The sequence below is a fragment of the Camelina sativa genome, chromosome 1 (genome assembly GCF_030686135.1).
Source record: "Camelina sativa cultivar CO46 ecotype springtype chromosome 1, ASM3068613v1".
Classification (NCBI taxonomy): domain Eukaryota; kingdom Viridiplantae; phylum Streptophyta; class Magnoliopsida; order Brassicales; family Brassicaceae; genus Camelina; species Camelina sativa.
This window is the reverse complement of record NC_141880.1, coordinates 4320071-4346952: the sequence shown is the minus strand read 5'-3', so window position 1 is coordinate 4346952 and position 26882 is coordinate 4320071. Positions and strand designations below refer to the sequence as shown.

Genomic DNA, 26882 nt, shown 5'->3' with positions numbered 1-26882 from the left:
GACATTTCAACGACGCGTCTGTTACTACTACTACTATACATATAAATTTGTCGGTATCGTGACTATTTAACACTATTTAAAATCAAGTCTTTGTAATTTCTTTGTTTTTCGAATCTTTTGAAAATTAAAAAAATCACGTTTCTGTTAGAAAAAAAAAAGACTGTGCCGAAAATCATAAATACACAAAACTAAACCGAAGTGTTATTGTAAATTGGGAAGCCAAAACCGATCGTAAGTAATATTTTAAACCAAAATTGAACCGAACCAAAGTCAAACGTTCCTTTCCTTTGTTCACACATTCCAAATCTTTTGAAACTTTTTTCTTTGATTATTATTATTGGACGAATCAATACAACAAAACACTCCCATTACTATGGGTGTGAATGGTATCTCCGGTTGGAGCATACATATCCATCTGCACACTAGACCGTCCGGTTTTAAGTGTGGACAAGAGACCGCAGCGGTTCAACTCTATTTATAAAGAAAAACAGTCTGGTCCGCTATGATTTTGTTTCTGTTTTTTGTAGACCACACCACTACGAACTATACATGATGAATGATAAATAAAAAACGGTTTAATCCGCAGATGGATTTGTCCACTCCAACCGCTACAACCATTAACACCCTATATAAAAAAAATAAAAATAAAAATAAATTACGACTGCATTAGTTGAAGAATTAAATTATATATACATGAAACGCATTAAATCTCATGAACTGAAAAAAATAAAATAAATCAGTAACATCAAATTTTCTCATAATTTTTTAAAAAAGAGAAGAGAAAAAAAGCTTTTATTGTTTTTCACCCAAAGATCTCTCCATTGAACTTTGCTTCATCTTTCTTCAATCACAGTTTCTGGATTCCACCATTTCTCATTCCTGTTTCCTTCTTTGTAACTTACAATCTCGATTCGATCCATTGAAACATAATAACTCTCTGAAGATCTCAAAAAAGTAGATAGATCGATTGATCGAAGCTGACCTTAATCCGAAACTTCCATTTTTTTGTTTTCTCAAATTCGTGGTTTGTTGTATTAGGGTTTTGAATCGATCGAGATCGGTTTTGGTTTAATTCTCAAATTTTTTTTTAGAAGGGAGATGAAGATAGCGGCCAATGGCCGGTTTTTCACAATCGGATTAGTAGCGTCATGGTACTCGTCGAACATCGGAGTTTTATTGCTGAACAAGTACTTGTTAAGCAACTATGGATTCAAGTATCCAATATTCCTAACCATGTGTCACATGACGGCTTGTTCTCTTCTCAGCTACGTCGCTATCGCTTGGATGAAGATGGTTCCTATGCAAACGATCCGATCCCGTGTTCAGTTCCTTAAGATCGCCGCGCTTAGTCTCGTTTTCTGTGTGTCGGTGGTTTTTGGTAACATCTCTCTTAGGTTTCTTCCTGTTTCGTTTAACCAGGCGATCGGTGCTACGACGCCGTTTTTCACCGCCGTGTTTGCTTATCTGATTACGTTTAAGAGAGAAGCTTGGTTGACTTACTTCACTCTCCTCCCTGTTGTTACTGGTGTTGTCATTGCCAGTGGGGTAATTTTAAAAAAAAAATCTCTTCTTTTGCTTATGGCTTATGATGGTTTGTTAGATTGATTGGTTCTGATGCAATTCGAAAGCTTATGATGAATCTGAGGTGAAATGTGTTGTTATTGGTAGCTTTAGGGAGATTGAAGTAGAGGCACACGAATGAGAGGATTAGGAATAGAGAAGATTATGAGCTGAATCTGGTTTATTCAAATTCTCATCTTTGGATTGTTGATAGAAATAGCAACTTTTTATACTTGTATTTCACTTTTTCAAAACCTTTCGGATTGCTCTGAGCTCGAAGCTGCAGAGCTTTGTTAACTTACTATATCTTACTCACTTTTTTTTCATGATAACAAGTTTTAATTAGTATAAAGGTTGTTCTTTTGATGTGTGCAGAGTATGCTTCTTCTTGGATCTTTTTTTTTTCATTTGATTTATAGCATCTTTTTCTATTTTGACTTTACTCTTAAATCTGATTTTGCTCATTTTTTAAATGTATCATCAGAGTGAACCAAGTTTCCATCTGTTCGGATTCATTATGTGCATTGCGGCCACAGCTGCAAGAGCACTTAAATCGGTTCTTCAAGGAATTTTGCTTTCTTCTGAAGGGTAAGAGATTTTTATAGCATCGTTCGCTGTTTTATCAGCTAAATTTCTATCTTGCGGAAGTTTGTATTGTTTTAAGAGTGTTGCTGAAAATGTTTTACTGAAAATTTGTTTGAAGGGAGAAGCTAAACTCCATGAACCTTCTACTTTACATGGCTCCCATAGCTGTTGTGTTCCTTCTTCCTGCTACCCTTATCATGGAAAAAAATGTTGTTGGCATTACAATCGCACTTGCAAGAGATGATTTTAGAATTGTTTGGTATCTGCTATTCAATTCGGCCCTCGCTTATTTTGTGAACTTGACCAATTTCTTAGTCACGAAACACACCAGCGCTCTGACTCTTCAGGTAATAACACATCTCTTCTTTCTATACATTAACTCCATCATCTAAAATCCATTGACCACTTATCATAAGTTATATTTTTCTTTGATATATAGGTGCTAGGAAACGCCAAAGGTGCAGTAGCAGTGGTGGTTTCTATCCTTATATTCAGAAATCCTGTCTCAGTGACTGGAATGTTAGGCTACTCACTCACGGTCTGTGGAGTTATTCTCTACAGCGAAGCTAAGAAACGAAGCAAATGAGAGAAACATTCATTCTATTTGTTCAGTCCCTCAGGTAAACAAATACAGGCAAGTTTCTTTTGCTGTGAACAGAAAACCTTACACAACATCTTTGGTTGGTTCAAAAGCAAAGGATGTGTAAAGCAATACCCAAAGGATCAGATCAGAGTACCAAAAGCAATCATTTAGAGGACTTCCACAAATAAGTGTTTTTTTTTTCCTTCTTTTCCTTTCCTTTTTTGTTCTCGGATTCTCTTTACTGCTTTCGTCGTAGGTTGTTGAGTAACTTCGATTTAGCTTTTTTTTTTTGTTGTCGATTCTTTATATCTAGTTTTGTTATATCAACATTTACAACACTGATTAATTAATGAAAAAAAGACAAAGCTTTTTTTTTCTTCCACCTGTTTTTAGTTCCCACTTCTCTCTGTGAATCCAACTTATGTTATGCAGTTACACTGGATTATGCTCATGAAACAGAGTGAGAGGTTGGATTCGTATTGTTTTCCATAGATTCTTGAATCACAGCCCACAGGTTCCAGGTTGGGTTGTTAAGCTGTTTTACTGCTACAGATTTTTCAAGGTGAGAACTGAGAAGCAAAGTAAGGGTTCCAGAGCTTTGATTCTCTCATAACTCGGATTTAAAAATTATTTGTCAAAAGTGTATTACTAGTACTATGATACAAAAAACAAAATATTTAATAATTAAGTTGTGGTTGTAAGTTGTAACGTCTAAAAATGTATAAATCAATTTTTAAATGGTGATATTTACAAAGGTACACTATTTCTAGCAGAGTCAGTTAAATGCCAATAAAAATCATATAAATTGATTTAGACTCAATTTTCATTTAAACCAAAATCAAGTCTAACTTGAAACAATATATTATTTTCATGTTTCATACACCAAATCTTTATTACATACCAAAAAAAAAAAAAAAATCATAATAGAGATAATGAAAAAAGATGAGCCAAATTGTATCCCATATTGTTTTTAGTTTCCTATGTCTTTTCCTTTAGACCATTAGATTTATTATTGTATGAGTAGTAATAAAAGACACATTTTAGTCTTAAGCAAAAATATAGACAATAGCTAAGTTTAGAAAAACATAGGTCTTTTTTTACTATAAAAAAATTAAAATTTCGTGCGTAAACTTATTTATATATCTATTTTTTAAAAAAAACTGCGCCTAAGTGTACTTAATATATAAACAACTCATTGTAACTAAATTACTAAAATTCTATACTTTGACTATCTTCTTAATTAACACTTAACAAAAAAACACAATAGTCTTTAGTAGAATTGAAGAGAATGTGTCTTTTTTTGCAACAAATTGAAACCTGTCAACATAATAATAAAGTTACCAATAAATGAAGTGAACTGGTTTCAGCTGTTATAAAATGGGTCCCTAATCCCTTACTAATCTCAGAAACACATAAAACCAAAGAGAAAAATTTGCTGTCTGTCTGGCTTTTTCAGCCACACAGTAGCAAATCAGAATCTCTCTTTGTATAAATTTCTGGTAAACACTTTGCTGTCTTGTTTTAATCGTTAAATAAAATTGTGTTGTTCTTCTCCGTTACGTTACCGTCTATGATAGCTCATCCATGATGCAAAATTTTCCTGACAAACGTGGATGCTTACTTTGTATTGATTTGGTTACGGTTTAAAAATGTGTTTTTGACAACCGGTAAAATCCTACGGGATTCTAACCAATCATGTATTTTTGCTATATGTTATATTTATTTCCCGCGATTTTAACGTTGTTACCGGTCAAAACTTGTTTTGATATATTGTTTTTTTTTGGAAATAACGTATGTTTTGTAATTTTTTTTTTGGTGTTGTCTTTACTTATCTAACAAAGAACTATGACGCGGAGAATCTGGTGGCAACCTGAACACCACAGACACTTTGTGGAGTTATGCGTCGAGCATAAGGCTCATCTACCTCGAATGCAACATATACTGAAACCTTTTCAGCAAAGCACGGGCACGAGGTTCACCATACTCCAGCTTAAGGATCATTGGGGTACAATGCTCAAGAATTGGAAGATATGGTCAAGACTTGTTCAATGCAGTGATATGAAATGGGATCCTCAGACGAAAGCGTTTGGTGCCAGTGATCAAGACTGGACCAACTATTTACAGGTACTTAATGTTTCTGTGTTGATTTTGATTGAAGGCTATATATGTAATAAAAATTGATTGGGTTTGTCACAGGTGAATCCTGAGGCTAAACCGTATCGGTGGAAGTGGCCTCCATTGTTCCTCGAGAAACTAGAGATTATCTTTAAGGCAGTTAACGTAGATGATGAAGGTACTTCACGTAGCAGAAAAAGGAAGAGAAGTTGCAAGCATCCTGATAAAGAAAATGATACTGGAGATGAAGCTACGCTAAGCGCGTCTAACATCTGGCCTCGTCGGTGTGTATGGACTTTGTCCTCACATGAACTTTTTGTCGAGTTGTGTTTCCAAGAGTCATCAAAAGGAAACAGACCAAACAGAGGTAACAAATACTATCGAAAGGAAACTTGGGATATGATGGCTGAGGCGATCAATCGGGAAACAGGATCAAGCTACACACGAGCGCAGCTCAAGAACCGCTGGGTTGTTACAAAGGAAGAGTGGAGGTTGTGGTGTAAAGCTGTTGGCAATTCCATCATGAAGTGGGATGACAATACATGCAAGTTTGGAGCAACTCACGAGGACTGGGAAAACTTCTTGAAGGTTAACAAAACGTTACTCTTAACTTTTATATCAATTGGTGAATTCGAAACTTGGGAATAACCCTGGACCTTATGTTGTTAAATTTATAGGTTAATCGTAAAGCTGCAAAATTCAGATGGAGAAATATCCCTCACGCTGAAAAACTAGCAACCATCTTCAGACATATCAAACCCGGGAATGCTCAACCCCATACTTATCGCAGGACAGTGATCGATCATCATTCTGAAGCACCACCGTTACATGAACCAGCTCCATCAACAGCAGTCTACATAAACGAGCCAGTCACAGGAGGAAGTGACCACGCTTCCTGGGCCTCATACCATCGTTTTTGAAGCTCTAATTATATGGCTAGTTACTGAATCATATAGCTTTATCTCTTTAACATTTATAAGAAGCCCGAAAATAGTCTCATAAGAAGCCCAATGTTATTTGAAATAAATACAATATATATCATTTTCTTTATTTCGACGAAAAAAAAGTTATTTTCTTTATTTAAATACATAACATAATAAAATATTATCTCACATGTAAATTTCATTTGTGTCCTAATCAAAGATGAATTGTCATTAGGGGAAAATAACATTTTAGTTGTTTGTGCGGCAGAATGAAAGATGAACTAGGTTATGACCCCCACGTACGTGTGGGGTTAATTTCAAAACTAAATTTGTAATTAGATTTGCAATATATATTAATGTATATATAGAATATTTTTGCAAACCTAATTTTAGTAGGATTGGACCTTCGAATAACCCGTATATTACCCGATCAAGTTTGGTTAAACGGGTTTAGAAAAATAGAACCTATTAGGTATTTTTTTATATATAGGTTCGGTTTAGTTTGATTACTATTGGCTTCGGGTCGGTGCAGGTTACAAATTTGAGAACCGATTAGTACACCGAGTACCCAAAAATAATGACTTGATATAGCATTTATATTATAACTTTTGTTTTGAAAAAAAAACATAAAAGTGTATGTAAAAAAGATATAAATAATTAAAACATGTTTGATACAAATATTTCGGAGTGGATGTAATTCATGTTTCATCTTGTACCTGAATTCTAGTTGTATAGAGAATGCATTTCCAATAGTGAAGATTCTCGATATATGACATTTCCGATATTAGACAAAAAAAAATATTCTCGATTGGAAACGAGATGGAACGAATACAAAAATTACCAAAATACCATTTGGGACAAACACAAATATAGTTCATAGTATATTTCTTTATTATATAATAAAACAATATTACAAAATTAGTTGAATTTTTTATTCTTATTATTTTATGTTTGGTTCATCTATATTGCATTACGTTTCTTAGTTTTTAAAATTTTAATATTGTAAAACACACTTTAATGCTTTTAAAAAAAAACATGTTACATATAAGATTGTAAACGTCGATATAATTCAAAAATAAAATAATATTTTTGAGGAAAATAAATAGATAAATTAGCTCAAAATAAAATATTATGGTTTGATATGATAATTATTTATAATACGTTCAAAAGGTATATCATTATATATATATGTAGGTGAGAGTTTATGTTGCTTTTAATTATAAATAGTAAGGATCACAAAGTTTCTTTTGGTTGCTTTGTGGTTATTTTCAGTTTTGGGAATTCTTGATCACAAATATTTCGGAGTGGATGTAATTATTTGATTTGTTTATTAAAAGATAATTAATAAACTAATTTACAAACACAATAACCACCATCAACATTATGCACACAAAAAAGGGTAGAAATTTTTTCTTATGAGAATTCTTTGTTTTTGTAAATATTATTTGTAGACAAAAAATCTTAAATTAATTTTAATATTATTTTTAAGAAACAGTTGAAAACTTTATAACATAAAAACAGAAAAATTGAATAATAATGAGAAGGCGGAATATATAAGTCAAATTTCATTTTTGATGTCTCAGAATTCATTACAAATTTTAAGTAAAGTAAAGAAAAAAATGAAATGTCAATCCGAAACTAAAATAATTCCAAATGGCTCTTACCAATTTAATTTTTAGTCCCTCATGTTTTTTTTTTAATGTAAACCCCTAATTAAACAAAGTTCACAAAAGATAAATAGTTTTGATCATTCTAATTTTAAAATTAGAATTTTGCACCCTTCTAAGATCTCTTGCTTTCAAAGTATACCGAGAACTTTCATGAACCAGATCGAAATCATCCTCCGGTTTGCAAGCAATTTGTTAGAAAATATATAATTTAACGTTTGAAATTTGTTCTAAATCTTTTCCGCTTAGGAACATGTAAATACTATAGTAATAGAGATCCATAATATAAACCTATACAACTCAACTAATTACAGTGTCTCAGACTCTTGAAAATGAAAAAAAAAAAATCAGTACATTATAGTTTCTCCGTCTATTGCTTTGTACACTTTTCCTTGATAGGTTTACTCCATTCTCAAGGAGAATGTATGACATGCTTCAAAATCCTTCCTTTCAATTCACCTAATAGACAACATGTAACAATATAATCATGGAGCATAAAAATAATACACTATTATAGTTAATGTATATATGTACTAACATACAAAAAACAAAAAAAAAATCAAAAAGAATGATAAGAGAAAATCGATTAGAAATATTTGATCCTTTAACCTGCACCATTATTTTAAAAGTTTTACAATCTTGACTTTTATATTTCACATGTTTCTGAAGAGTTCCAAATCTGAAACACTTAAAACCAATATGAAAAATAAAAGTTAGAAAATTCAAAAACTCAAAACTTTGATGCTCGAAAACATTTTTGTGAATGAATGAAATGAAAGAGTTTGATACGTCTTATATAGTGATTAGATTAGTTAGGGTTTCCTAACACAATTTTTTTAATATATTAACACAAAAAGATATTCGTCATTATTTTAGATTTCGTTAATTTAAGTTTGGTATATAGATTTTAGGAAAAGAAAAGAAAATCATAATTTAAATATATTTATTATTTCTGTAAATATCTAAATATATATAACTAAATTAAATATGTTTACATATATAAGTTTAAATTTAATTGCCCGATTTTGATAGTAACAAATTTAATTTTTATAAATTTGAATTTTAAATTAGTTGTTTGTAATTGGATAGTTTCATTTAAATGCATTAAAAAGTTTGAGTGATTTTATGGATTAAATATGCTTGTAGTTAGTATTATTATTTTACCCACGCTGGGTAGGATCCGAATCCTTTCAAACCGGATAGCATAGGATCCGCGTATTTTTTATTTAACCCGACTACAAACGAACTGGGTTACTTGAGGATCCGCGAGTTTTTTAGTTTTTATTTTGATCAAACTACCATTTTCTCTGTTTTTTTTATCTAACTTGAATGACATTACATTTAATAATAGAGAACTTTATGACTATATAAAGTAATTTAATAGAGAACTTTAAGAACTAATAAATGTGTAAAAAACTATTAAACATAAAGTTCTCTATTAGTCATAAAATATTTCTCTTTTAATAGTCAAGTTCTCTATATAGTGTAGAAAACTACCATTTTCTCTGTTTTTGTTTGTATACGCATTTATAATTAATTCTTTCAATCAAATTATACATGATCCGAATACAAATATTCCGGGTCAATCCGAGATCCGCGCGTTTTCAAGACTTAATCTAATGACATTACATGTAATATTCTCTAACTCTATGTCTACTTAATTAAAAATATTTCCCTTTTAATAGTATAGATATATAGTAAATATATACTAAGGTTTTCATATTTTTTTTTCTGTTTTTTCCATATGTATTAAGATGAATAAATTAACATAGTTTTTTTGGTTAAGAAAATTAAAAAATATAAAATAAAATATAATATTCAAAAATTAAATTAGATTTCTATAAATATCTCAAAATCTAGAACCATGTATGTTATATATATACAATTTCAAATTTAATAATTTGCTTTTATGGTAACAACTTTAAACCATTTCCAAAAATATCGGGTAATTTTAATTTTATAATTAATTTAGTAATTATTATTTCCATAAATATTAAATTTTCGAATAACAGTTTTTGTTTACCATATATTGTTTATTTTATATTTTTAATTATATAAGCAATTGGCAACATGGATACTCCCTCCGTTTCATAATATAAGATGTTTTAGAGGTTTTTCTCCGTTTCATAATATTAAGGTGACTTTCTGAATTGTTATTTTAGGTTTGATGTGTTTGGTTGTGTCTGACGTCTAGTTTGGTGTTTAACTGTTTATATAGTAGTAGTGGAGTTGTTTTTTTTGCAATATTATATTAATCTATTTAATCAATTAACGATTTTCAGTTAATGTTTACCAAAGCAATAAGATTATGTTCCAAATTATTTTGATTTGAGATGTTATTATAGAGGATCTTTAGGGATTTCATTTGATAGAGTCCGACTTTGTTAGTTTTGGAAATGAGTTAGTTTCGGGTGTGAAATATTTGTTGATTTAGGTTTTTAATATAATGATTGATGATTGATATTTATTCGATTTTAAAAATGGATAGTTTCTAAAAACCATATTGTTTGGAAGAACAAATTTTTGGGGGTTTAAATGTACATAATTAGAATATTTTTTCTTCCTATTTATTATTTGAATTTCCTTACATGTTTCGGCGGAAGAGTATGTTTGGAGACGGTTGTAATATTCCACGATCCGAATAAAGTAAAACCGGATCCGCCTGTTTTGACCCCTTTAGATTACTTGTTTGCCCTCGATATAGTTTATTCTTTGTCTTTCTTTTCTTTTCTCTTGAGGGCATTGAATGAATTTTTTTTGTTTTTTTGTTTGGTTTTTGCTTTTGTACTCCCCAATTAATAGTATTGATTGTCATTTTTTACCACAAACTTAAAACATGTTCAACATAATAAAATAAAAAAAATTCCAATAAAGAGAACCAGCTCTAACCGGGATAAAATTGGGTTTTTTTTTTTTTTTTTTTTTCCAACAAATGCGATCCTTACTTTGTAGACGCCTAGTAATCCCAGACAAACAAAGCACCCGTCTCGAGCGGCACACACAAACGCCAAAATCAGATTATCGAAAAAAAAAAAAATAGCGATCTGACTCTGTTCAGCCACTCTGTACCAAATCAGAGCCGCTCCCGTCGCTCTAAATCTAATTTCCGGTAAACGTTTTGCTATTCCTTCGCTATTTCGTTATATTATTTTGTTCCTTCTCCGATCACAAGAGCTGTACCCAATCTCGCGTTCGATTTCTCCGTTTTCTAATCGTCTTTTTTTCTTTTATGTTAAGAGGGTTATGATAGAACACTCGATCTTAGTATAAAGAGCTGAAACCCTAAATCACATAAATGATCGATCTGGGTTTTAACTTAAAGTTTTGTTCTTAGATTCAGCCATTATGTAAATTTCCCTGACAAATGTGGATAGATGTTGTTACTGGCTAACGGTGTTACCATTATGATCTTGTTATGCAAAGAACTTACATTTTTTTTCTGTTGTTGTTCTTGTCTTTGCCTATGTAATGATGTAGTGAAGAGTTATGAAAGCCGCGTGGGAACCCGAGTACCACAGAGTATTTGTGGACTTATGCGTGGAGCAAAAGATGTTAGGGAACCAACCTGGAACACAGCATATATTGAAACCTTTCCAGCAAAGGACTGGGGCGAGGTTCACTAGAAAACAGCTTAAGAATCATTGGGATACAATGATCAAGCAGTGGAAGATATGGTGTAGTCTTGTTCAATGCAGTGATATGAAATGGGATCCGGTTACAAATATGTTTGGTGCCAGTGATGAAGACTGGTCCAACTATTTACAGGTACAAAACAATGGTCTTATGTTCTGTCTTGATTTTGGTGGTTTCTTGATAAGTCTTTGATTTGAATTTGTCACAGGTGAATCCTGAGGCTGGGCAGTATCGGTTGAATCCTCCATTGTTCCTCAAGAAACTAGAGGTAATCTTTGAAGATAGTAACTTTGATGATGAAGTTACTCCAGGTTGGAAAAGGAAGCGAGTATGCAAGCATCGTGATGAAGAATATGATACTGGAGATGAAGAAGAAGAAGAAGAAGAAGATACGCAAAGCGCGTCTAATTTCACGAGTCCTCAGTCAAAAGGATATTGGTCACCGTCCTCACATGAGCTGTTCGTTGATTTGTTGTTCCAAGAGGCTTTAAAAGGAAACAGACCTGACTCACATTATCCAAAAGAAACTTGGAAAATGATGCTTGAGACTATCAATCAGAATACAGGTAAAAGCTTCACAAGACCACAGCTTAAAAACCACTGGGATTGTACTAGGAAAGGTTGGAAGATTTGGTGTCAAGTGATTGGCGATCCCATGATGAAATGGGATGCAGATACCAGAACATTTGGTGCTACTGATGAAGACTGGAAAAGCTACTTAAAGGTAAATCATAGAGCTGCAGTATTCAGACGGAAACATATTCTTCACGCAGATAAACTAGCAACCATCTTCAAAGGACTTATAGAACCTGGAAAAGCATATTTTCGTCATTATCGTAGGAGAGTGGGTGATAACCATCATAATCTTGAATCACCGCAGCTACATGACCCAACTCCATTATCAACACTCTACACAAACGAGCCAGTCACAGGGAGTGAAGACAGAGCTGATAATGATGATGATGATGATGATGATGATGATGAGCCTACTCTGCAAGACGTGAGATTTGATGGTGTTGGTTTTGCAGAGTCTCGGTTACACGATGTTGAAATTGTAACTCCGGGTTCTCACAGGTTTAGTACCGAGCTGTTGGAGAAGATTCCAGTGAATGCTTCGGTCAAGAAGTACGAGTATACCATTGGGGAATGCATTGAGTGTTTGGACAACATGGAAGAGATTGAGCAAGGTAGTGATCTTTACATGTTTGCCTTGGATTTGTTTCCGACAAAAGAGTACAGAGAGATCTTCTTACATTTGAAGAACTCAAGTTTGAGAATGTCTTGGCTGCTTAGACGTCAATCTGGTGGCCTTACCATTACTTCCTAAGATCCTATTCTCCCAAAACTTCTGATTATGTTTATCTATCAAGAAAACAGTTTACTATATATATATATTCTATGTTGGGTTCAAGTTTATTATATGTTTATGTGTTGGGAGTAACTTAGAACTCTGTTTTCATTAGTGTGAGATGTTAAATTATAATCTTCGTTTTCAAATCATTAGCCTATTATACCTTATGAGATTAAGAGTAATCAGAATAAGTTGACAATAATCTTCCACTCTAGGTGGATTATAATCTAAGCAAAGAGAGTGATCGTGGACGAACGGTATTGTAAGATAAACTTTAGCTTCCTTCAAAGATTTTATGACAGTTGGAAATATTATAAGAATCAGTTGTCGTCTCTAGTGACTAGTGCCACTACTGAAAGCTACTTTCTAATTGTTAAAACTCTAAACCCTCTAGTAAATTGTGTGTCGGAAGAAGTGTCTCTATTGCAGATGAGAAGTTAACTTCAAACCATTTGTATCCTATCGTCTATGTAACTGTCTTTTCTTTACGTAGGTTTTAAGGAAAAAGAAAACAATAATGGAAACAAAGAAAAAGACTAGAAAACCAAATCACTGATCTACACAGCCTTCATTTATAGCTTCGTAGATTCGTCGTCACAAGTTCAGTTCCAAGCAGAGATAAGTAAGAGAGAAATGGCTAAATCTTGTGCTAGAATTCTTCTTCTACTTGTCTTTATCTCTCTGCAATATCTAGCTGACGCAAACATTCGTCGCTACCGATTCAATGTAAGTGTTACAGATTTTGAAAATTTTCTTGAACCACAAGTAACCATGATCTTCTCCTTTATGAGACAGGTAGTGATGAAAAATATGACCAAGCTCTGTTCAACGAAACCTATAGTTACTATTAATGGGAAGTTCCCAGGACCAGCTCTTTATGCGAGAGAAGACGATAATGTGATCGTAAACCTAATCAACAATGTCAACTACAATATCACTATCCACTGGTAATAACAACTCAAAAAGAGTGAGTGACTCTCAATGAATCCAAGCTGTGCACGAATCTTATAAATCTTGACTGATCTGCTAGGTTTTCCACAGGCATGGTGTGAAACAGCTGAGGACAGGATGGTCTGATGGACCAGCCTATATAACACAATGTCCGGTCCAACCGGGAGGAACTTTTGTCTACAATTTCACGCTCACGGGCCAACGAGGAACGCTTCTATGGCACGCCCATATCTCGTGGCTTAGAGCGACGGTTCATGGTGCTATTGTCATTCTTCCAAAACGCGGTGTACTTTACCCGTTCCCTCGGCCTCATACCGAGAGAATCATCGTTTTCGGTGAGGTTTTTGAAGCTCTAGGTAGCTAGTTAGTAGTTACTATATCATATCATTCATCTCTTTAAGGTGTGTTTAATGAGATAGATTTTTATAGGTGAATGGTGGAACTCCGACGTTGAAGCTGTGATTAGTCAATCAACACAATCCGGTTTGCCACCAAATATCTCAGATGCTCACACCATTAACGGACTTATCGGTCAAGTCCCTAGTTGCAAGTCTCGTGGTATGAAGTACTTGACATCAGGCTATTCGGTTTAGTTATTCTTTTGATATATTCGGTATAGATTTTGTTGAACCAAATTAAAACCAAAATTTGTTTGCTTCAATTTGGTGTGGAAATTATTGCAGTTTCGTGCAAAAAAAATTGCTAACTTATTATTTTTCGCTATATTGTGGGAATTTTTTGGTTTCATTTTGTATGATTTTTAGATAATAATAACAAACTTGCAAATAAAAAATTAATTTTTAGTTATATGAGTACTCTCGATTTATTTTAATATATACCAGTTGGTTTAAGTGATCTTGATTTCGGTGATTTCGATCATGGCTATATTTTCAGTTCTTGTCTTGCGATCGTAGGTTACACTTTAAATGTCGAAACCGGGAAGAAATATCTCTTAAGGATCATCAACGCTGCAGTCAACGACGAACTTTTTTTCAAGATCACAGGACACAACTTAACCGTCGTTGAAGTCGATGCATCCTACACTAAACCGTTTGACACCGAAACGCTTTTCTTAGGTCCGGGCCAAACAACAAACGCAATCTTGACCGCTAATCATCCCCAAGGCAACTTCTTAATGACCATTTCTCCCTTTATGGATACCGTTGTCCCTGTTAATAACGTTACCGCAACCGCTTTTTTGCGGTATAAAGACACACGGACACAAGTCTTGAAAAGTTCCAAGATCCCACCAGTAAACGCTACAAGCATTGCCCTAGGCTTCTCGGACTCTCTAAGAAGCCTAAACTCGCAAGATTATCCAACCAACGTTCCGTTAAAGGTTGATCACTCGCTGTTCTTTGCGATAGGAGTTGGCGTGAACCCGTGTGCCACGTGTATTAACGGAACCAAAACCATTGCGGACATCAACAATGTTAGCTTTGTGATGCCAACAGTGGCTATGCTTCAAGCACATTATTTCAACAAAAGTGAAGGCGTTTTCACCGATGATTTTCCGGGAAAACCCTCGACGCCGTTTAATTACACGGGCGGTTTGAGTAATCTTCGGACAGAGAACGGAACAAAAGTCTATAGACTTGAGTTTAACGCAACGGTACAAGTTATAATCCAAGGGACGAGTGTTATAGCACCAGAGAGTCATCCTACGCATCTCCATGGATCAAATTTCTTCGTTATTGGTAAAGGATTGGGGAACTTCGATCCGTTAAAGGATCCTAAGAAGTTTAATCTTGTTGATCCGGTTGAGAGGAACACTGTTAGCGTCCCTACCGCAGGATGGACAGCGATTCGGTTTATAGCAGACAATCCAGGTTACAAATCTTTCACCGTATCTCTTAACATTATTTTTTTTTTACTCTGAAAATAGTGACTAAGATTTGAGTTGGATTTGATTAGGTGTTTGGTTCTTTCATTGTCACTTGGAAGTGCACACTTCTTGGGGACTAAAAATGGCGTTTCTCGTGGAAGACGGCAATGGTTCTAACGAAAAACTTCCGCCGCCTCCAAGTGATCTTCCCATATGTTAAATTGATTCTATTTCTATCTATTGAACTTTGATAAATGTTGAGAAGGAAAAAAAAAAGAGTGAATAGTTTGGTTACTTGTGATTCAAGAAAGAGTTAATGGCTTGAAAAGTTACAAGATCACTTCCTCAGGTCTTTTACAGTTTTTTTTTGTTTTCTTTGTTCTTGTTCATTATTTTCCAAAATTAGATTCCCCATCACCCAAAATTCGCTGAAATCAAATTCGATTATCCTTTTTTTTTTTTTTTGATCAAACATATGTTATCATTCCATTAGCATAGAAAGTAAGATACAAGGTAGAAAATGTTTTTAGGATACAACATAGAGGGAACTTGCCCAAAGCATAAAACAACAAGGAAGCAGATAAAGATAGGGACAATCGATAGCAAGAGTTTGAGAGCTATGGACCACAAGCTGGGCAGCAAAATGGAACCTGTGAGATCAAGGCTAGTCGATGTGTACTCCTTGAACAGGTCAAAGGAGAAAAGGGTGGCCATTGTCTTGATTTTGAGACTATTTGGCGATGGAAAATTCAAAGCTGACTGATTCACCGGAGTGAGGAAGGCTACTCTAGGTAGAGCTTTGATGAGAGGTCGAGCAAGGATGGAACTCTGAGGGCCGATCGCTACTAAAGTAGTTGCAGGTCCAAAGTTGAGTGAGAAGAGCTTAAAGAGTTTGTGGTAACCACTGCTCCATGGAATAGAGGTCATAATGCCACTGGTCTTCAAGTTTCTATGATGGGGCTTCATAAAGTAGATGATGTGCGGTTTTGAGATCTTTGCAGTCAGGCGAGGTGTAGATAGGAGGCTGGTGAAGGCTCGGTAACCCCAACTCTGTAGAAGTGGGATCATAATGCCAAGTTTCACCAAACTGTCTCCATCAGTGAGAACTTCCCTAGGAGATCCGATAAACACGGTTTTCAAAAGGCTCTTATACTAGTCTAGTAGCAATGGTGACTTAGGGATCAGAAGCAGTCTTCGAACTAGTGATACAACTAAGCAAACCAAGCGTTTACTAGGGTGGGATAGAGTGGATTTTAAATCAAACCTGGATTCACACTGCACTCGACACAATAGGTACTCAAGCAAATTATAAGAAACCAATATGCTGCTATCGAGGGATCCTTGTCTTGACCAAGCAGAACACATCAGTACTAAACAATTTGAACTTGGTATGAAAATGATATAAGCGGGTGTGAGTAGGTTCCAGTGCAGGGATGAGTCATAGTCTAGACAAGGAAGACTATTTACCAGGGTTCCGGGATAAGATTGGGGAGCAAACCTGGGCCAAAGAGAGAACGAGGTTGGAACAGAGCAAGCCGGGGTTTTGGGTTTCTTCGTCAAGATCAACAGTGGCTCCAGTGTCAACACAGAGCTCCCGTCCAACTGCAGCCAAGTAAAACACTTGGAGAGGGGATATACATCCGAGGAACGGCGAGATGTTGAGGCTGACTGTGGAAAAAGCCAGATCGAGAGATAGTCTCCAAAGGTACCAGGGCATTCGGGGGGGGTTGAGAGATGGACTTAGACAGTTGGGTACTCAGACGAGCAACCTTACCAAGAGAAGGAGACGGAGACGGAGGAGAGATGGTGAGTAGAAGAAAGCGATGCAAAACCGGAGTTGAGATCTGGAATCTCAAGAGGTCTCCGGTGAAACCAAAAGAGGACATGAGCGAGATTAACAGACAGAGGAGAAGATGAAGATGACGAAACCAAAGTCCAGCGATGCCGATCGGAGTCGACGCTGCCGGGAGAGGGGACCTCGATGGTTGTGCCAGAGAGAAAACGGCTAGGGCGAACTCTCAGTATACCCTTTCCTCTTTTACTCTATCTAACATTTATTATTCGATTATCCTAATATTGTATGTATATATATCTTCAGAACAAATCAAATCGATATATAGATTGTTCGAATTAAAGAGTCAATGGCTTGAAAAGTTACAAGATCACTTCCTCACGTCCACTGGCTTTTTAATTTATTAATCGAATTACAATCCTCCTGATTACTGATAAAAAAAAATTAAGCAAATGGGGTCTTACTTTTTTGACAAGTGTGTTAGAATTAATTAGTGGAAAAAAGGGAAGTTCTATTTGTAGTTGTGTAAATCTTGGAAACTTGTAATCAAGAAACAAAAATGGAAAGATACGTTGTTTTAATAAAGAAAGGAGACCTTGTTCTTTGTCTAAAGAATCCAACTCAACCAAGTTATAAATTACTTTATACATCATCTTCAGTCCAACTTTATAGATATCGATCGGATTAATAGTATCGAAACACTTCATTACCATTCACGTAAATTCTCCAAGTTTAACATAAAAAGACTTTCTAATAACTTGAAAACAAAAAAATACCATACAATTTGATTATAATTGAAGAGTTACAATCGTATCAACGCGTGTAATTAACTTGATCTAAACCACACTACAACTGTATCAACGTGTAATTAACTTGAGCTAAACTACCAAGTAACAAACAAAGACTAATTAATATAGTCAACACACTGATCTACTGTACCGGAACAAGATTGAATCCTGGGGGTTTGGGAGGTATTATCTTCAACCTCAAAGGTCTATTCTTAAACTGTGGTGGCTTTGGTGGGATAATCTTGACTTTTAGGAACTTCTTCGACTTCAACACCACCACCGACTCTCTCTTATCTCCGGCGCCGGTAACCCTCACCTTCTTCTGATCGGATACATTATGTAGAAACTTATGCTTCAAAAGCTCCGAAGCGCTTCCTCTTTCTAAAGGATCACTTGCGAAACATGTTTGTAAAAACTGCCTTGCGTCCCAAGGAAGAGACTCTGATACCTCCGGTGCATTCCCATTCAACAAAAGAGGTAAAAGCTTCTTAGAATCTTCCAACAGCCATGGCGGTTCTCCGGTATACATCTCCAACACGATACAACCTAATGACCACAAATCTAGGGCTTCCTCCGCGATCCCGTTTTGAACAGATTCTGGCGACATGTAGCGAGACGTTCCCAAATACGGAGAATCATATTCCCAAAACTCGGAGTCTTGTCCAACTTTTGTCGACATTCCAAAATCCGAAATCTTCAATTCGTATGAAACGTTGCACCCACAAGTACGAGGAAACACGAGAATGTTTTCAGGTTTGAGATCGCAATGAACGTAACCGTGACTATGGATAGAGACAAGTCCTTCAAGGATCATATAAGTGAAGTCTCTGATCATTGAATCAGACAATGATCTTGTTTCCATGAAAGTAGTTAAACTTCCACCAGCTGCATACTCCATTGACATCCTGTATACTCTATTTCCGTAATCATTGACACCTCTCAACAGACTTTTCCCGCAAGTTTGCACGATTCTAGGGCAATCTCTGAGTTTAGACAGAATCTGAAACTCTTTAGAGAGCGGTTCGAAGTCTTGTGGGTAGGAGGTTTTCACGGCTTGGTAGTACGGATTCGAGCCGTCGGGGTTGGTGTATCTGACGAGATCGACGGAACCATATGAACCTTTGCCTAAGGGTTTCACAAACTCCATAGACGGCAACATTCTTGACAGCACTGAAACCCTAACTAAATCAGAATTTGGGATTTGTTGAGAAATAAAAGAGATGAAAATTTAAGAATTGTGTGTTGAATTTGAACAATTATGAGAAGGGCTTCGCATTTAATTAGTCGATAGGAAACAAAGGAAACTAACAAAAAGAAAATTGAAAGATCTGCCGTTGATCCCATCATCAATTGGATCTTAACCGTTGGATCAAGCGTTCCTTAAATGCTTCACACCGTTTTGGTCTTCGGATTTAATAAGTCACTTAAAAATTTAGGGGAATAAAGCCCAATGTTAGTAATAAATATTTTCTTTCCCATGGATATAAATATTTTCTTTCCAATTTTTATAACTTACAATAATACTCACACTACACTAAACACTTAGACCATGTACATTGGTGAGAGATTAATTGAGTTTCTCATCCATAAAACTGAGACTCTTTCTTGCATATTTTCTGTTTAAAGAAAACGAAAACAATTTACTAAAACTTTTAAAAACATGAAACAAGTAAAATGGAAAGAGATAGTAGAACAAGACCTACCGACCTACGCATAGATATTAAAACCAATCATCACTTATATGAAGGTTAGAGCTGAACAAGAATCACAGAACAAAAATGGATTTCAATTTACTTTCTACTATAAAGTCAAAACTGAAAGAAGAACCAAAAAAAAAAAAAAAACTTGAACCTGAAAAATGAATATAAAAAACAAATCGCGTCAGGTAGGGGTCGAACCTACGACCTTCTGCTTAGGAAACAGACGCTCTATCCACTGAGCTACAGACGCTTATTTGCTCATTATCTACTGCATTTGTAATATATCAATATTTAGTAGTTTGTCACCGTGTGAACCATAACAAAAAAGGCGATAGAAGAAATTTGTCGTATTGCGAATATATTAGTTGTAAGTTGTAACAGAAAAAAAAAACAGCAAGAATCCGAGTGGAGTGGTGCCCATTCGCTGTTCACCAATCCAAATACGCCAAATCTTCCCCAAAGAAAAAAAAAACAGCAAAACCTTTTCCTTGTTTCTCTTCAGTGCCCTCAAATTCCAGTGTCTCTCTCTCTCTCTCTCTCTCTCTCTCTGTATAAGACCCTTCTTTATTCGTCCTTCACAATCTATCTCTCTCTTAACTGGCTCTTCTCATCTCAACTCTCATCATAGCTTCGTTATCCGAGGAGAATACTTAACTAGGCTTTGCTGTTTTTGTCTTCCTTCGACGACCCACTTTTGCAGATTCTCATTGATTCTGTCTTTTTCATATTCGAGAGGGTCGGTTTTATATATGCTTCAAATCTCTCACCCAAATCAGGTTCTTGGTTCCCCTCAGGTATACGATTCTTGATTTTTCTTTCCTTCCCTTTGATTCCTAATATTATTATCATTATATTCTAATTCTATATATATAAAAAGCTTCTATCTTTTCCTAATATATCTCACAAATCAATCCTTCTTCAAGCTTTCTCTTACAAAACAAGAAATATGGACTTTTTTGAGCTGTGTTTGTAGTTGTAACTTATTCTTCTTCTTTTTTTTTTTAGCTATGGAGACTCTGCATCCACTCTCTCACCTACCTATCTCTGACCACCGGTTCGTCGTTGAAGAGATAATGAGCTTACACAGCTCGAGCAGCAGCAGCAGCAACTGGACTAAAGAAGAGAACAAGATGTTCGAACGAGCTCTTGCCATCTACGCTGAAGACTCGCCTGATCGCTGGTTCAAAGTTGCTTCCATGATCCCTGGGAAGACTGTTTTGGATGTCATGAATCAATATAGTAAGCTCGAAGAAGACGTTTCTGATATCGAAGCAGGACGTGTGCCCATTCCTGGTTACCCTGCAGCTTCTTATTCTCCCTTGGCGTTTGACCCTGACACTTGTCGGAAACGGCCTAATGGAGCCAGAGGATCTGATCATGATCGAAAGAAGGGAGTTCCTTGGACAGAGGAAGAACACAGGTATAAACTCTTCCTAGGTTTCTTGCAACAAAAGGCATTCCCCTGTTTCTCTTAGGGTTTACATTGCTCTGTTTCTTGATCTTTGCAGGAGATTCTTGTTAGGGCTTCTCAAGTACGGGAAAGGAGATTGGAGAAACATATCAAGAAACTTCGTGGTGTCGAAGACGCCAACGCAAGTCGCGAGCCACGCCCAAAAGTATTACCAGGGACAGCTCTCAGGAGCCAAGGACAAACGCCGGCCAAGTATCCATGACATCACAACCGTCAATCTCCTCAACGCCAATCTCAACCGCTCCTTTTCCGATCACAGTGACATCCTCCCGGATTTAGGGTTTACCGACAAGGATAATGCTGAGGACGGAGTCATATTTATGGGTCAGAATCTATCTTCAGAAACCTTCTTTTCTCCATCACCAACTTCCTTCGACGCTGCCTTTAGCTACGCCAGAGCAAATGCCTTCAGTGCCAGAGCTTAAGGTAACATAAAATCCTCATTCCCAAAAGCTCAGCTTTCTAAAGAAGTTGAGTTTTGAAACTGTAATTAGAGGCATACAAGCAAAACCCAAAGCTACATATATGTATTGTGTGGTAGAAAAGTAAGAAACTTGTTTATCATGAATGTGACTCTCTGTATTTCTGTGTTTGTGTCTACTAATTAGATACGTATTAAATATCTTTGTATTTTCTTTTTTTTCCATTCATTATAGTTGTGAAAAAGACTCGTGCTCTATAATAATATATATAACCACAATCTATCTAGCACCACACAAAAATGAGAGACTTGTTAAAAAAGTTATAGCTATAGAATAGCTTTAAACGGTCTCAGTCTCTCAGTGGTTTGAATCAGTGTCATCACTACAAGTTCATTCAGTGATTGATGAATGAAAATAAGATTCCCTTCAATTATTTTATTTTATTTCGACTAAAACAAAATAACGTTTTAACCGGATAAATTTAATTCGAGTAATGTTTTTTTGTTCTTCCAAAAACCTATCTTGAACTTACTGCATGTGGATGAGCCTCATCTACTATTTAGAAGTTATATATAAAGCTTGAAAGTTGAAACTGCTTAATTAATGATATCGTTTACTTCTTTTGTTAGTTGAATAAGTTTAATATTTCCGAATAATAACTAATTTGGGAAAACAAAATTAGATGATATGGGTGAAGATATTGAATGAGTCTGGGTGTTGGTGGAAGGTATGAAAAATTGATTTGTGTATAAAATAGAGGCTGAGTCTGCTTTCCACTTCTGACCAAAAGAATCTCATTCTTTCATCTATTACACCAACCCCTTTGGCCTTCGCCTTCCCAAATATATAAATATAAACGATTTAGAGTGATTGACAAAAAAAAAAAAGCGATTTAGAGTTTGATACAATGGTGTCATGCGGAATACCAAATAAGTTATAATATTATTGGCAAAAAAATATTGTTGTGTACTTGTAGGCTGTAGCATTAAATTATGAAAAGCTATCTTAAGAAATCCTAAAGAAGAATAACTCAACTTGATCCAATACTAGACTACGTTTGAAAAGAGATCATTTACATTTCATTTTTCTTTCACAAATATTAATCTAATTGTCTCGGATCTATATAAAATTTTATGATTTACTTGACCCAAATTATCATTATTATTTTTCTGATATAAAACTAACTTAAAATGATGTATATGTTGGGGCCATCATTAGAAATGATCAGCATAAGAAACTAAAGGACAGTATAATATAAAGCAATTGATTTACCATAGCTCATATTTTAAGGAAATATCTTCTATTTTTGATGAATCTTGATCATCATGTTGTGATATATGCTATTGCAATTTGCGAGTCCTATTTCGGATTAGAGAAAGTAAAGTAGTTTCGTCTTTCTTGCAACTTTATGGCTTTATTTCTTTTGCCACCCTTTTGTTATTTTGTCACTTTCGATCTGGTCGCTTCGATGGGATCTACATGCCTTACACTGATGATGTACCAATATGATAAAACATTCAATGTTCTTACGTCATACATGCATTACTTAATATATGCGTGAAGTTATAATTATTCCATGTATTATTATACTGACATATGCCCAAAACGCCTACGTGAGTATATATAACATCATAAAGAACATTGAGCAATATAATAAGTACGAGAACGTCGGGAAGCTTTGCGACCTAAGGCTAATCCTAATTATCGTGAACATATAAAATATATCATCCAACTATTTTAGGTAAACGACAAAACTTATTGTATAATAATCTATAGTTATTGTTTAATTGTAAAGTTTATTTAAAATAAGCACAACACTTATCATGAAAAAATATAAAAATGTTCTTCGAAAGTAGGCTTAAAAGCATATTGCGTAACAAAGCACGTTCTTGATTTCAATCTATTTTTTCCGCTTATCATCATATTCTTTTCACGAAGCTTACGCCACTACTCAACTTTATTTTCCTTTCAAACACTTCTTTATTTTTATTTTGGCGGCCCTTCATTGTTTTAGTTTTCTATTTTCATGACAAAATCTCAATAAAAGTGACAATCTTCTTCTTCCTTTCTTTCTCTATCAATGTGGACACTTTATTCACACTCGTGTACTCATCCGGTGTAAGACGCCTCTAATCTAATATTATAGTTTTCTATATTTGAGTTGCATTTTTGAGCTATGGTAAGTTATTTTTCATTGCCCTGTAGACCAAAATAATCTGAAATCCGGACTAATTTAAACCAAGACGATCAAGTAAACCAGTTAATCACCGGATCCAAGACATCTGAACTAAATCCTACAAGATCCCAATTCACTGTATATTTATTTACTCAATTGAAACCGGAACACCCCTAGTCACCGATACAATGTGACGCTTACGCATACGGAGAAGAATTTTACTAAGAGTTTTCAGCACATTGATGCAAAACTTACTTAATATCATCTTCCAAGGAAAACATAAAACATCAAATGATATAAGAAAAAAGGAAGTCTTTTGAGACAGGAACTACATACTCATATTATAACCATTGTCAAAAAGAACAGTTGTAGAGAAGATCATCGGAACGAGACCGAACCCGTTTTGTCCCCGAACAGACCCTCTTCACATGCAGCAAATGACACAGTAATATCTGACTAGAAAACCTCCCAAATCTCGAAATTTGGCTGCATTTTTAACTCCCAGTGATTGCGGGTATGGCAACAGGCTTTGAGTCCTCTGCTTTTTCATGTTCCTTGTTCAGTAACTGAAAGATAACAGTCAGAGATGAACAAAACATATTGCATACAGCAAATTCAATCAATCGCCTAAGAGAGATATGATCGTCTAACCTTGTTGTTGATCAAATCGTGGAGGGCAATTACACTACGGATGAGGGAAGAAAGGTAGATAACGAGCATCATGTCATTTGTTTTTACTGCACAAAATGAATAAAGTTAGGGAAAGAGTGCAAATGCGAGAATAACTGTGCGAACATAAAACTTCAAGGCAGAAAAAGGCAAACCTGAAAAGGCCTTAACCAATTCGTTGACGTTCAAGTTAGGTAGCAAGTTGAATACATCCTACAGATTTTCATAAAAGCATTTAATTAGATGAATTATCCTTAACAGCAGCCACAGATATTGTGTTATAGTTTCTACTAGCTAACTAAAATTAAGAGATGGGGAGTGTTTTAACCTGAAGATGGTATAAGATTTCATGGTTTAATGGGAGTTTTCCTTCAACTACAAGGTCAAGGTAACTCCGAATCTCCCGAAGTCTTGCATCCAATCCCTTCAGAGCAGTAAGTTTCGCAGTGACCTAAGATACAGTTCACAAATAATTTCAGTTTCCTCAAGCATAAAAGATATACGTTCCTCACATTTTTGTTTTGAGAGCAACAACCATATATTTGGATACACATTAAGAAGCTTGATAATGAAATGCTTAGGTTAGGTGTGAAGAAAATAACCTCAGTTGCCAAGGTACTGATGGTTGTGTCTTTTACATCCCTGAGCAAATGTTCCACACCTGTTCAAGACCAATCAACCAGCGTAAACAAAGCAAGTAGGGCTTCAATTATGTAGTTTCCTCGAACGCAATCACAAAAGAAAATAACCCATCATTGATGCACTAAAACAAGGAAATCAAACCATCACAGAATTTGTTTTCCACAAGTGGACATACCAATTTCCTCGACTTCGTGAGCTGCAATTTCTGTTGGCACGTGTACAAACACCTGCTGGGTTTTCTGGGTAGCATTCTGCAGAGAGAGAAGTTCGGATCAAGGCAATTAGATATATGGATATAACTACACAAATAGCACAAATGCAGAAAGATAAGAAAGTAAATCAAGTATGTCAGATGCAACTTAACAGTCGAGCAAGTTATATAGTTAGAAAATTGGTTTGTACTTTACCTCCTTCACCTCCTCAACTGCATAGTATGCTTTTGTGGGGATTCCAAGTTCTTTCGGTTGGACATCAATAATGACCAACACTGGATTTGGTACGTAGCTGCAATATCAGAAAGAAAAATTTAAACCCACAGTAATACAGAGATAAGGAATAGCAAGAGAGGAGAGATCAATTGTGAAAACTTTCGACACAAATGTTTGTACATATATAACAGACCATCAAACATGTCTTAGACATCTCATGTCACCACAACAGAAAAAAATATAAGACCGGCTCCTTCTGCCTAAAGCCATGGTCTTACCCATTGAATAAAGCGTGAACATCCAAATCATTCTCTCGAAGTTTGGGACCCGTGCTGTACCAACCCACAACATGCTCCTTAGCTGAAAGCAAAAAGATCAAATCAGTCAGCACGAGGTTTTCCACATAGTCATATCTACTCTTTAAGAGTTATTTTTTACCGAGCAGTACCATTAATTCTCTTGAACATGTGAAACATGGACTCGTGGTAGTTGTGATCAAGAAACCAGATGCTAGAGTCTTTGTCATCTTCCTCAAAAGGCACTGTAAAAACCGAGATACAAAAGTGTCAAACAAGTGATGCGCAAGCAACAACAGGCTCGTCAAGTAATGTAATGTGGGAAATCAAATGACACGTTAAAATCTCTAAGAAACTAACCAAACCACCATATTAGGCTACTAGAACCAAGCTTGACTGATCCAACTCAACTAAGTTTGAGGTCAGTATCACAGAACCAACTCAAACAAAGTCAATTTTTGCAACCCAAAAGCTAAAAACAAAACCCTAAATTGATAAAACCGAATTCAATGGCACACAAGAACACTAATGATATCGAATTCTACAATTAGGGAGAGCTCAACAAAGCGTCCAAGATCTGTGAGAACAAAAGAGAAAGTAATAGTAAAACAAGGGCACCTGCATAGCTGTTGGTGACGTCAACGGTACCACGGGAGCTGTTTCCGAGCAAAACGCCGACGACACGCTTGCGGGTGTCCTTGGCTACACGATTGTAATGGTCGACGATACTAAGCAAGACAAGTGGGTGAACGATCACTTTCTCGATCGTCCTTGCCGATATTTGCTGCGTCTTTATCACATCCATTGTTCGGGTGAATCAAATTTGCTCGAGAAGCTACTCAATTCTATACTCCGGTGATTATCACAACTTCCGATTTCGTTTTTCCTCCGACGGAGCTTGAGAGTTAGCTTCTTCTCCAGGAAAACTCAATAAATCTTCTCTAGCAATTTTTATAACGCACTATGGGTTTAAACAGATAATGGGCCTTTGTAAAGCCCAGTTATATGGGTTTTAAACTAATAATGTTATTGAGATTGTGTAATACGTTTTTGTCTTATGTAAGATTTCATAGTGAAATTAACAAAGAATATACAAGGTAATTAAGGACAGTCCAATTAATTTTTCAGATGTCACCAAAAAAAAATATATTCTGATTTATAAGTTTGATGCAAATTTTTTATGGGGATGTATTATCCGAATTTTTTGATAGATAGATAATAAAAAAGACAATATTTATAAATTTTAAATTATGACTAATCATCTAAAATAAAGCCATCCTTAAAAAGTCTTTAACAACTCACTGT

The 26882-nt window shown here is 35.3% G+C and overlaps 7 protein-coding genes and 1 non-coding gene across 10 annotated transcripts; 5 read left to right on the top strand and 3 right to left on the bottom strand.

The window, feature by feature from the left end:
• Positions 1-657: 657 nt before the first annotated feature.
• LOC104771988 (putative sugar phosphate/phosphate translocator At3g11320) lies at positions 658-3104 on the top strand. Its single transcript, XM_010496659.2, has 4 exons — positions 658-1545; positions 2045-2148; positions 2264-2492; positions 2585-3104. Exons 1-4 carry the CDS (start codon positions 1099-1101, stop codon positions 2729-2731), a joined length of 927 nt encoding a protein of 308 aa, XP_010494961.1. The 5' UTR covers positions 658-1098; the 3' UTR covers positions 2732-3104.
• Positions 3105-4133: 1029 nt separating this feature from the next.
• LOC104704349 (L10-interacting MYB domain-containing protein-like) lies at positions 4134-5893 on the top strand. Of its 2 annotated transcripts, XM_087508450.1 has the most exons (4): positions 4134-4227; positions 4570-4852; positions 4925-5431; positions 5521-5893. In XM_087508450.1, exons 2-4 carry the CDS (start codon positions 4574-4576, stop codon positions 5761-5763), a joined length of 1029 nt encoding a protein of 342 aa, XP_087364576.1. In that variant the 5' UTR covers positions 4134-4227; positions 4570-4573; the 3' UTR covers positions 5764-5893. The 2 variants fall into 2 exon arrangements, with proteins under 2 accessions (XP_087364576.1, XP_010418761.2); XM_010420459.3 differs by having other exon boundaries at positions 4134-4852.
• Positions 5894-10313: 4420 nt separating this feature from the next.
• LOC104771853 (L10-interacting MYB domain-containing protein) lies at positions 10314-12563 on the top strand. Of its 2 annotated transcripts, none has more exons than XM_010496490.3 (3): positions 10314-10542; positions 10911-11198; positions 11275-12563. In XM_010496490.3, the coding sequence occupies exons 2-3, from the start codon at positions 10920-10922 to the stop codon at positions 12391-12393; spliced, it is 1398 nt and encodes a 465-aa protein (XP_010494792.2). In that variant the 5' UTR covers positions 10314-10542; positions 10911-10919; the 3' UTR covers positions 12394-12563. The 2 variants fall into 2 exon arrangements, with proteins under 2 accessions (XP_010494792.2, XP_010494863.2); XM_010496561.3 differs by having other exon boundaries at positions 10346-10542; positions 10916-11198.
• Positions 12564-12909: 346 nt separating this feature from the next.
• Positions 12910-15533, top strand: LOC104771780 (laccase-22-like). Its single transcript, XM_010496393.2, has 6 exons — positions 12910-13143; positions 13213-13364; positions 13459-13703; positions 13798-13926; positions 14283-15197; positions 15283-15533. The coding sequence occupies exons 1-6, from the start codon at positions 13051-13053 to the stop codon at positions 15411-15413; spliced, it is 1665 nt and encodes a 554-aa protein (XP_010494695.1). The 5' UTR covers positions 12910-13050; the 3' UTR covers positions 15414-15533.
• A 2382-nt stretch (positions 15534-17915) lies between these two features.
• LOC104704340 (mitogen-activated protein kinase kinase kinase 20-like) lies at positions 17916-18932 on the bottom strand. The gene has a single exon (XM_010420451.2). It carries the CDS (start codon positions 18930-18932, stop codon positions 17916-17918), a length of 1017 nt encoding a protein of 338 aa, XP_010418753.2.
• A 718-nt stretch (positions 18933-19650) lies between these two features.
• Positions 19651-19723, bottom strand: TRNAR-CCU (transfer RNA arginine (anticodon CCU)). Its single transcript has one exon. It is a non-coding gene; the product is annotated as a tRNA-Arg (tRNA).
• Positions 19724-19862: 139 nt separating this feature from the next.
• On the top strand, positions 19863-21610 carry LOC104704331 (transcription factor DIVARICATA-like). The gene is made up of 3 exons (XM_087489733.1): positions 19863-20267; positions 20479-20893; positions 20982-21610. The coding sequence occupies exons 2-3, from the start codon at positions 20481-20483 to the stop codon at positions 21367-21369; spliced, it is 801 nt and encodes a 266-aa protein (XP_087345859.1). The 5' UTR covers positions 19863-20267; positions 20479-20480; the 3' UTR covers positions 21370-21610.
• A 2148-nt stretch (positions 21611-23758) lies between these two features.
• Positions 23759-26526, bottom strand: LOC104764585 (26S proteasome non-ATPase regulatory subunit 7 homolog B). The gene is made up of 10 exons (XM_010488177.3): positions 26196-26526; positions 25730-25822; positions 25560-25641; positions 25261-25357; positions 25029-25104; positions 24814-24872; positions 24540-24662; positions 24367-24424; positions 24194-24279; positions 23759-24108 (listed from the first exon to the last, which is right to left on the bottom strand). Exons 1-10 carry the CDS (start codon positions 26380-26382, stop codon positions 24037-24039), a joined length of 933 nt encoding a protein of 310 aa, XP_010486479.1. The 5' UTR covers positions 26383-26526; the 3' UTR covers positions 23759-24036.
• Between the last annotated feature and the right edge of the window lie 356 nt (positions 26527-26882).

What these genes read in the sequence shown, in the direction of transcription:
- LOC104771780 (XM_010496393.2), top strand. Translation starts at nt 13,051, where the DNA reads ATGGCTAAATCTTGTGCTAGAATTCTTCTTCTACTTGTCTTTATCTCT. An exon ending in TTCGTCGCTACCGATTCAAT is followed by an intron (nt 13,144 to 13,212) that starts GTAAGTGTTACA and finishes TTTATGAGACAG; the next exon opens with GTAGTGATGAAAAATATGAC. An exon ending in GTTTATAGCAGACAATCCAG is followed by an intron (nt 15,198 to 15,282) that starts GTTACAAATCTT and finishes GGATTTGATTAG; the next exon opens with GTGTTTGGTTCTTTCATTGT.
- LOC104704331 (XM_087489733.1), top strand. Translation starts at nt 20,481, where the DNA reads ATGGAGACTCTGCATCCACTCTCTCACCTACCTATCTCTGACCACCGG. An exon ending in TGGACAGAGGAAGAACACAG is followed by an intron (nt 20,894 to 20,981) that starts GTATAAACTCTT and finishes TGATCTTTGCAG; the next exon opens with GAGATTCTTGTTAGGGCTTC.
- LOC104771853 (XM_010496490.3), top strand. Translation starts at nt 10,920, where the DNA reads ATGAAAGCCGCGTGGGAACCCGAGTACCACAGAGTATTTGTGGACTTA. An exon ending in ACTGGTCCAACTATTTACAG is followed by an intron (nt 11,199 to 11,274) that starts GTACAAAACAAT and finishes AATTTGTCACAG; the next exon opens with GTGAATCCTGAGGCTGGGCA.
- LOC104771988 (XM_010496659.2), top strand. Translation starts at nt 1,099, where the DNA reads ATGAAGATAGCGGCCAATGGCCGGTTTTTCACAATCGGATTAGTAGCG. An exon ending in GTGTTGTCATTGCCAGTGGG is followed by an intron (nt 1,546 to 2,044) that starts GTAATTTTAAAA and finishes ATGTATCATCAG; the next exon opens with AGTGAACCAAGTTTCCATCT. An exon ending in CCAGCGCTCTGACTCTTCAG is followed by an intron (nt 2,493 to 2,584) that starts GTAATAACACAT and finishes TTTGATATATAG; the next exon opens with GTGCTAGGAAACGCCAAAGG.
- LOC104704349 (XM_087508450.1), top strand. Translation starts at nt 4,574, where the DNA reads ATGACGCGGAGAATCTGGTGGCAACCTGAACACCACAGACACTTTGTG. An exon ending in ACTGGACCAACTATTTACAG is followed by an intron (nt 4,853 to 4,924) that starts GTACTTAATGTT and finishes GGTTTGTCACAG; the next exon opens with GTGAATCCTGAGGCTAAACC. An exon ending in ACTGGGAAAACTTCTTGAAG is followed by an intron (nt 5,432 to 5,520) that starts GTTAACAAAACG and finishes TTAAATTTATAG; the next exon opens with GTTAATCGTAAAGCTGCAAA.
- LOC104704340 (XM_010420451.2), bottom strand. Translation starts at nt 18,932, where the DNA reads ATGTTGCCGTCTATGGAGTTTGTGAAACCCTTAGGCAAAGGTTCATAT.
- LOC104764585 (XM_010488177.3), bottom strand. Translation starts at nt 26,382, where the DNA reads ATGGATGTGATAAAGACGCAGCAAATATCGGCAAGGACGATCGAGAAA. An exon ending in TCACGAAGTCGAGGAAATTG is followed by an intron (nt 24,873 to 25,028) that starts GTATGTCCACTT and finishes GGTCTTGAACAG; the next exon opens with GTGTGGAACATTTGCTCAGG. An exon ending in ACGATTTGATCAACAACAAG is followed by an intron (nt 24,109 to 24,193) that starts GTTAGACGATCA and finishes GTTATCTTTCAG; the next exon opens with TTACTGAACAAGGAACATGA.